The sequence below is a fragment of the Phalaenopsis equestris genome, unplaced genomic scaffold (genome assembly GCF_001263595.1).
Source record: "Phalaenopsis equestris unplaced genomic scaffold, ASM126359v1 Scaffold000002, whole genome shotgun sequence".
In the NCBI taxonomy this organism is placed as follows: domain Eukaryota; kingdom Viridiplantae; phylum Streptophyta; class Magnoliopsida; order Asparagales; family Orchidaceae; genus Phalaenopsis; species Phalaenopsis equestris.
The window spans coordinates 37,347,461-37,356,994 of NW_018164444.1; the positions used below are offsets into that span (position 1 = coordinate 37,347,461).

At 35.7% G+C, this 9,534-nt stretch overlaps 1 protein-coding gene across 1 annotated transcript in view; it reads right to left on the bottom strand.

The window, feature by feature from the left end:
- Positions 1 to 3,685: 3,685 nt before the first annotated feature.
- The window catches only part of LOC110030676 (serine/threonine-protein kinase STY46-like), a gene marked incomplete at its 5' end in the record, with an annotated part of 16,501 nt that continues 10,652 nt past the window's right edge, over positions 3,686 to 9,534 (bottom strand). The window contains 7 exon segments of the mRNA XM_020733517.1: positions 3,686 to 4,400; positions 4,716 to 4,850; positions 4,934 to 4,987; positions 5,244 to 5,324; positions 6,576 to 6,671; positions 7,666 to 7,841; positions 7,980 to 8,053. Coding sequence (XP_020589176.1) covers positions 4,380 to 4,400; positions 4,716 to 4,850; positions 4,934 to 4,987; positions 5,244 to 5,324; positions 6,576 to 6,671; positions 7,666 to 7,841; positions 7,980 to 8,053 — 637 coding nt within the window.

Genomic DNA, 9,534 nt, shown 5'->3' on the forward strand with positions numbered 1-9,534 from the left:
TCGGCTTGTTTGCTAAACGAACAAGTCAAACCAGAACTTCTTAACGAACAAAACACGAGCTGTTCGCGAACAACAAGCCGTTTTGACAGCCCTACCTCCTAACCCCAAAATAATTTTTACAATTTCACTCTAATAACATTGGCGTTTTCGCTTTAATTTTTTTTTGCTTCAATTTTTTTTTAGGTGAGCCGATATAACACATATCATATCAATATATTACTGCAGTCCGAAATGTAAAGCTGAGTACGTAATCATATGAAATAATTTCTCCTGAATCATTCGTCAATAATAAAAAAAACAACATTAAAAAAAAAAAAAAAAAAAAAAAAACTATCCCGGTGCGCTGTCAAACAGTGGGCCTAAACACTCTCCATCCCAAGAAAATCCTCCGGCCCATTTTTCCGCACCGGTGGCTTCCCGCCCACCCGCTGTCTCGCACCGGAAATCACCCTCCCGGCCAAAAGCCCCACGTCAGAAATCACCTGCCAGACCAGAAGCCTCCCGTCCAGCTCACTATCCCAAGCTAGAAGTCTAGCGCCAGGCCCACTATCACCGACGTCTCCCGGCGGGAGTCATCTGCCCGGGAAGTCTTCCCTTGCACGCCAACGTCCGGCCGGCTTCTTCTCTTCCACGAGGATTTTTCCTCCAAGCTGACAGTTTTCTGGCATTTCTGTACCGGCTACTTCTGTCGTGTCGACCGCCAATCAAGCCGACCGTTTTCTGCCATGCCGGCCATTTTCTATCGCGACTGCCGCCAACGGTTTCCTGCGGTGATCCTCCCTTATGGTCGATTCTCACACCATATTCTTCTCTTGGTCGCATCCACATACAAGAAAAAGAAACAAGACATTTTAAAGGAGGAATACAGATTACTTCTACGGTTCTAAAGTCTCGTGGGTCAGTCACGGCTTCTACTATTTTCTCTTTCCTGAAGAACTCGTGGCTATTTTCTCTGTTGAAAAATGACGACGTAAAAAGCTTCAAATAGACTAGTCAACAAAAGGTTCGAAATTCCAGAACAAATAAAGCAGTTTATCCTTGGTATTCGTAATTCCGATTCCCGAGCAGTGGTATATACTCTGGCTGCTCAAAATCTATCCGAACAGTCCGCCATCGATGTCGATCATCTAATCAAGGAAGTTAAAGCCGAACGCCGTCGTTGTCTCCGTCGCTCCATCTGCTCTCCCTAAAATCCAGATCGAGGAGAAATGCCCGAGCGAGAACCAAGTCAATCATATTTCTATTTTCTCTATTCGGTTTCAAAAAAGAAGCCTTTTTGAGCCTTTTGCTCAAATCTCCGTATGAGAACGCAGGCTCCAAGTCCAGAAAGGAGAGCTCCACATTACATCTACAAACAAATAGATAGTCTTCTCCCTGGGAAGTTTCTGGTTTATTTCTCAACCAACAAAACTACGAAGGTGTTATTAGTACTAAATAAGAGAAAAAACTCGTTGATGCGAACGAAGAAGAACCAGTTGATACGAAAACCTTGCTAGTTGTCCAGAACCTCCGAATCGCCATTGAAGGCTTGAGAGTTGCATTAAACAAAGCCGCGCAAAATCTAGGCTGTCAAAATCCAGACGTACGAACTCATTTCGACAGAACTCCAGTCGGTTAAAATCCATCCGACCGATTGAAATGCAAACAGGTCGCCAAAATCCCATCGATCTTCGTTATCGGCATCGGGCTGGTCAGCAGTAGGGAATCTCTCTTCCACATCTTACCGATTACAAGCCTAAGCTGTAAGAAAACCCTCCAGGAAAACTTCAATGCCTTCTCTGATTTACTCCCTGCAGTGCTCCGACCCTGCCGCTCCTTCTCTCCGGGCGGCCCTACGCCGCATGTTAGAGTCCGTGGAACGCGAGCCAGAGGGCTGCCAAATGGTGACCGGTCTAGTCCCACAGCCTTACTGGTCGCTGCGCCAGCCAGTCGCCCGAAGCCCATCCGATCACTCTGCCCAAACTGTCCATCACCAGATGCGTACGTATGGAGGATGTTATTTAGAAGATATAAGAGGTTATATCCATTTTATACTGTAATCTATCTGTAATTTATAAAATAAGTTCCGCTCTTCTGTAATTTCGATAGTTACAAGTAAGTTATAAAAAAATTACAGGAGGGTATAACACGGATATAACCCGCATGTACCCTCTGAATAACCTCCGACATACACAGCGCTGTGTACGTCTTATGTACGCAAATATTTTCCCGGTCGACTGCTGCTCCAGTTGCTTCCGACCGACCTCCAACCTCCGATCGATCATCTGGGCCATCAATCAGGAAGATTTACACACATATCATTCAATGCTTTGGTTTTATATATATATATCTAACACCTAGAAATATAACTTTATATGTCTATCTGGTTGCTGCCCTGAACGCAAAACTCTGCTTCTATGTGAACAACTCCAAGACTCCGACGAAAAACTTTTCATTTCGAACAAAGAACTCCAATAGAGGACTTTTCCTCCAAATGGAAGATTTTTTCCTCCAAACGTCTGCCAAAATCTGATAACTCCCACGACAACAAAACTCTAGAAGGATAAAACCGACAACCGACAACAATATAGATCCCAAAACCAAGCACGAGAAATGTCTAGCATGGAGTATCATTAGCAAAATGTGCTCAAAATTTATTTGGTTTATAAATTTCCTTGTCTTTATTGCAATTATCGCTATCAAGGAGCTAAAAAATGAGAAACTTATTATATATACTCAAAAAATGATATGCACGAATCTTATGATTATCTACAATTTGCCTCTATCGAATTAACTACCCTCAGCCGACTTTTACCCCCAAATGAGGACTCAGACTGAGGTATTTCCTCCGAATGAAGGATGACGACAGAGGACTTTTCCCTCGGAACGCTACCAATATAAAAGACTGAAATCTTTTCCTACCCAATTTGAAAGCAAGAGTAATATTATAATTTATTGTTTGAGGCTCAAATCATCTATAAATAGGAGAACCCTTACATGCAAAGAGATTTTTTTGGGAAGCTCCCTTCACTTGTAAGCTCAAATTTCATCGAATAAAATGAGCACATGAGACTTAAAATACCACAATTCGCCCCCCAGGGTGCAAGTCTCTTTCTCTCTCTCTCCCCCACATTTTTCTTCCCTCAATCTTACATTCTATTTCTTGGGTACAATCTACTGAGCAATTTCAAATTCAGCAAATATATATATAATTACACTTTCACAATGTATGAAAAGGTATATTACGTTTTTAAAAGCAAGTGATCCCTTCAAAGTGATAAGAGATTTAAATTTTATAAAAACAACAAATAAAAGTTACACAGTAGATGTGCAAATATATAAGAATTGTTGTTACACTTTCACAATGTATGAAAAGCTGTATTACATTTTTAAAAGCAATAGTGATCCCTTCAAAGTGATAAGAGATTTAAATTTTATAAAAATAACAAATAAAAGTTACACAGTAGATGTGCAAATATATAAGAATTGTGGTTTATGTAAATATATAATATTTTTGCACTTATAATACAATTGTGTAAAATGTGTATTTTGTGATATTAAAGATTTAAGTGATGAATGTAAATATGAATATTCAGGTGTTAGATAAAAACATGAGAATTATGTTGTATGCATGTAAATGACTCTTAACAACTTACCAAATCTTTCACAATTTAAGAGGAATACTCATCAACTACCCTCCAAGTCATGTTAACCAAGCTAAACAACTTAACAAAAAATTTAAGAGGAATTTACATGAAAACATAAACTTCCAACTTGCAGCAATGAACCAAATTAAATAAAACCAGTCCAAAAACCCCAAAAACCTTCCCTCTGCAAAACATATGAACACGAAGGGCCCAGTTCCAAAAGAAAAAAGTCCCAAGCAATATTCTCCTACATAGCATTTTCAAAGAAACACTTTCAAAAGGAAAAATTACAAATAGAGTTCCCCACCCGATCGAATTAGTTGTATGTGCAGAATATCTCAGTACACAGCTGTGCACTCCCTATATGCTTCATTTATTTGGATTATTAAGCAGATATTGCTGTGCACTCATACACAAAAAGGAGAGTACACAACTGCATACTCGATCCACAGGAAAATATCTTCTAGCATCGGTGGTGACTCGGGCCGGCTCATATGGGCACATGAGCATCCATCGGCGAGCTCACGCCTTATCGCGATGGCGGGGGCCACGTATACAGAATGGACACACAAAGGAATGCTTACCATACTTTTTTTTGAACTACAGATGGGATGGTTCAAAAAAAAAATATTTATTGTTGATGAGAGAAAAGAAAGAGCTTTTGATATGTAAAAAAACATGTCTGGATGAAGAGAATCAGTGGCCGCTCCTAAATACTGAAAGAAGACCACTTTATGCCTTGCGCTTTTGCTGCTATTCAGTCTTTTCTGGAACCTAATTGAAGGTCATTACGAAAAAATTAGATTATATTAGGGGCATTTACATACATCCCAACCAATTCCTATGTTTTTAGATCTCTAACACACAAACTCTACTTTTTACATTTACACCACACAAATCTTTCATTATCACATAAAAAATACCACTATTTTAACTTCAAAAAGTGATGCATCTTTTCATGCATAGGTAAGACGGCATATATGTAAAAATTGAAGTTTAGGTTATAGATATGTATATACATAGGGAATTGAGTGGATGTAAGTAAAATTTCAAAAATATTATGATATAAATCATGTTTGATCACCGCACCTCATTGGCTATACAAGTAAGCGTATCTAATATTTCTGAGAAGTCAGGTCTCAAAGCTGGGTCTTTCTGCCAGCATTTCTCAATCAATAAAGTGAGTTTGGGATGAGTGTTCTTTGGAATGATTGGTCTCAACCCCTTAAGATGTAGAGAAAAAAAATTGAATAAAATGAAGAATAAATGATGAACTTGTTTTTATGGAAATAGAATGCGATGGTTACCGTTTTCAATACGCCTACGGCTGCTTGTAGCGGTGTCAGGGACTCATATGGAAGCTGTAAAGAGAAAAGAGAAACATAAATCCAAATAATAATATGAATAATAAAATTAAAATGAGGCATTAACATACATACCCCTGAATTCCTATGTATTTATATATCTAACACCTAAATTTTACTTTTTACATTTTGCACCACCCAAATCTTTCACATGACATAAAAAATACCACCATGTCAACTTTTAAAAGGTGAAATACACCTTTCCATGTAAATCTTCCAATTAAAATAAAATGTTTCAGAGGTGGGAAGTTACCTTCCCGGCGAGCAGCTCCCACATCATGATACCAAAGCTAAATACATCAGCCTTGTGATCATAGGGTTTGTGTTCGATGACCTGCGGTTAAAAAACAAATCGATTTGAGAATAATGGAAAGGAGAAGGATAGCACGCAAATATTTACAAATAACAATTTTATAATTATGGAATATAGTCTTGGTTTCAATAACAAGTTTGGTTCAGTTTGTAATAAATTTCAAATTTTGCAGAACCTGATAAGTGCATTTTAGAGATTCCAACAAAAAAAAAAAAAAACCTAGCTCAAAATAAGGCTATGGCTTATAGAAAATAAGACCCGTATTGATATTGAAGTAATTGACCTACAACCCCTTGGCTTCATTTAGTAATGTAAACCTTAACAAGTTAAACAAATTTAAATCCAATAAAATGGAATCAAACCAAACAAAATCATACCATTTAGCTACTTAAAAATCAGTATGTGATATGAAACAAACGTTTGATTTGCAATTTAGATGAATAATTCAGAATGGTTTACCAAACAGATGAAAGTATGCAATATAGCAGAATCAATTTGCATGGAACCTTTATTTTGCATGAAATGACAAGTAGACATTTTGCCTAACGCAAAGGTTTTGTTCAAAATGTCTGAATACTATGGAGAAACAGGTTACCAAGGGGAAATTTTAGTCCAAAAATACATTAGTATTATTTATAGAAATTTTCTGAATAATTCACTTATGGAAGGGATAAAAAGAATTAAAAAAAAAAAAACTGATGCCGTCAAAGATTAATTAGAAATTACACAGAGTTTGGAAGCTGAGTGGATAAAAACATATTAGAGGATTAGAGAAAATAAGGGATAGATCTATGGAAACATGAAAAAAAAATTATTCAAAATGATTTGGGAAGAATACGTGTAGCATCTCATACGACATTCAACAAAAAATAGGGTCATTTACATATATACCAAGCAATTCCTATATATTTACATATCTAACATCTAAAGTCTGCTTTTTTACATTCATACTACCCAAATCTTTCATATCACATAAAAATTATCAGCATTTTAAAGTTTAAAAAGTAACATGGTATGTATGTAAAAATTGATGTTTAGGTTTTATATATGTATATATACATAGGAATTGAGCAGTATGGATGTAAATCTTCCTATAAAAAAAATAAGAAATGAGGATTCATAAAAAACATCATGCGTCATTTACAACGGGATCGTGTCAACAAAACCATCAGCTTGCCAATAAATTATAGAAATTATACATTCCATATTTCTATTTGAACTTTCTATAGATAGAGAAAATACAGTAGCTGCATATTAACACAGCATATATACCTCTGGAGCCATCCAGCGATATGTTCCTGTTTCTGCAGTCATAATCCCAGGTTGAGTTTTAACACACGCGACTCCAAAATCAGCAACCTTAACAACCTGTCATGAAACTGATGCACCAGTTGGTAAAGAATGATGAAAAGCAGCTTGAAAAATGCAGCAATTAGGGCTTCAAAAAAAGCTCGTTGTTCCCGAACAAGTCATGTCATGTTCGGCTCATTAAGTAGCCCGTGTTCGAATCGTTCAAAATTTTTAAGCTCGAATGATAAATGAGTTGAACACGAACAACCCTTTGTACAATCGTGCTCTACTCATTTTGGCTCGAAATAAAAAAATTAAGATATTTTTTATATAATAATATATTATATATATTTATATCTAAGTTTAACTCACTATAGCTTGTGCGATCATGTGGTTTTGTGCTTTTTATTGTATAAGAATGGTGCATGCTCGAATTTAACACTCTATATTTTATTTTTCTAATTAACTTTTCTAATTAATTTAAACAAGTCAATTTTGATCCGAATATGAACAAGAACATGTAAATCTAGTCGAACATGAATACACTGTTTACGAGCAATTTCGAACAAGAACCAATTTAGAACAAAATTAATTTCGAACGAGCAGAAGAGGAACCAAGCCCAAGAACGCTCAAGCTCGGCTCGTTTACAATTATAACCCTAGTAGCGATCATATTTTTTAACAATTTAACAAATTACATCTTTTGAAAATAGAGAATAGATTTACAAGTTGACAAATTTCTCCTAGAAGGATTACCAGAACCAAAAAAAATTAGAGTTTATTTAAGAACTTGTAGGAAAACGGTGGAGAAAGCCATTAGATATGAAAACTATTTGCGTCACACAATAAGGTCTCATTTAGATCCTTGAAACCATAAAATGAAGCACAAATTAGCAGAGCTTGGAGATGGTCAAAATCAATGAATCTGACTTTCTTATGACAAGATTGCCATATAAATTTTTAAAAAATGGTAGATAAGGCACTTCTATAAAAGCTTCAGGAATGTTATTCATTCATTGAATCAGTAAATTAACTCAGATCAAGAAATCAAACAGTAGAATAAAACAACCACCTCATTCTCATCCATCAGAAGATTGGCAGTCTTCAGATCCCTATGTATGATATTATTTTGATGCAAATAATTCATACCCTTAGAAACATCAATGGCTACTCTGAGCAGAGAAGGAAGGCTAAAAACACCTTGCTGCGTGTGTAGATAGTCATACACACTTCCTCCAGACAAATATTCTGAAGACAGAAAACAAGAAAATTTACAAAACCAACCACAGTAAAATTATGTAAAACAAGAAATAGTTAATATTCAAGATATGTTATACACTTCAGAATAAACGGTCATAATTACTTCATACTTCACAAAGCACATACCTGTTACAATAAATAAGTTAGGAGGCTTTGTGCATGCGCCGATAAACTTAACAACATTTTTGTGACGAACCTTTCTGCAAGGAGTAGTATATTTTAGAAAACCATGGAGAAAACATAATCCATGGATAGATCAGATTCCAATAGAATGGGCAAATAAATAATCTAAATAAGATAGGCCAAAACTATTAAAACAAATTAGAACGGCATCCAATTTTACATGTAAAATAACAACAACAACAAAAATTACAAATTAGGATTAAGTTTAGTCAGCTTATAATCATAAGCCCACCACTTGCTGGCATCAAGGGTTTTCTGTAAAAGATAAACGTAAGAGAAAACATTTAGAAGTGATAGGAGAGCAAGGTAAAACCGCCGCACTAATTTCATTAGTTGAGAACGAAATATTTGTCTAAAACAGCAGATAAATATCTTATCAATAATAGAGTAAAAGGGTGAATATAGTGTCTCAAGAAATCGTAAAATAAAACTATATCACTAACCATGTATGACATGGTTTTCTAAAATATAATAAGTCTTACATATATCAACAAGCTTTAACTTGTTGCAACTTGAAAATTTGAAGAAAACCTAAAACCAAACTCGACAACCGAGTAGAATATGAGAATTGACTGTGAGATCAATAGTCATATTTTTTCCATGCTCACTGAAGTTTTGGTTATATTAAACGCCGACCAACTGATGATCCAGTTAGAAATGTAGATGCTTTAGATTCAACTTATATTAAGAAATGTAGAGGTAGACCTAAATTGTATTAAAAATGATGTTAATTTATTAGAATTAAATGAAAATATGATACTAAGTAGGACACAATTGAGAAAAATGATTCATGCATGTTGACCTCATTTTTGTGAGGTCTTAGTCTCCTACTCCCATAACCCATAATCTAGCCTTAGGAGTTCCTGATTGACCATCTTAGCAGACTAGTAATGGAGCCCACCTCCCATAGAACTTCAAGCCACTTCTTGACTCATTTTTGTGAAGAACTCGCATGAGTGGTTCCAAACACTCAACTTTTAGTTGCAAGGGTCAAGGACCAACATGTTTTCAGCGCTAGTTTTGGTTGGAGTTGCCCGTAAGAAGCTATCGGTCACCAGAATCAAAATCTTGTCGCTCGCTTCGGAAGGACGTTTAATTTACATATATATTTAGTTTTAAAAAAATATGAAATCAAACTAACACCATATTTTTCATAGTTTGAATGAAAGAGTGATGTACCTCAAACCCTGTATCTATCCCGAAGGATAAAAACATGATTTCAAGATGAGGCTTGACCAAATAAACTAAAGAATATATGACATCTGTTTGGTCTGCGAAACATTTGTATTTGCCGACAAGTTTCCTTTTTTAACATAAAGAATTAAATAGGGTTTATATTAAGTTGGGTTCGGACAAGCTTCCTATAAGGGCAAGCCTTTATAGTTAATTACATCTTAAATGACCAAAGTCACATAAGAAGACTCTCGATAAAATCAGGAAATATTATCTTCAAGGAATTTCAAAGGGTAGGACTTTTCAATGAGATCAGACATAGAGG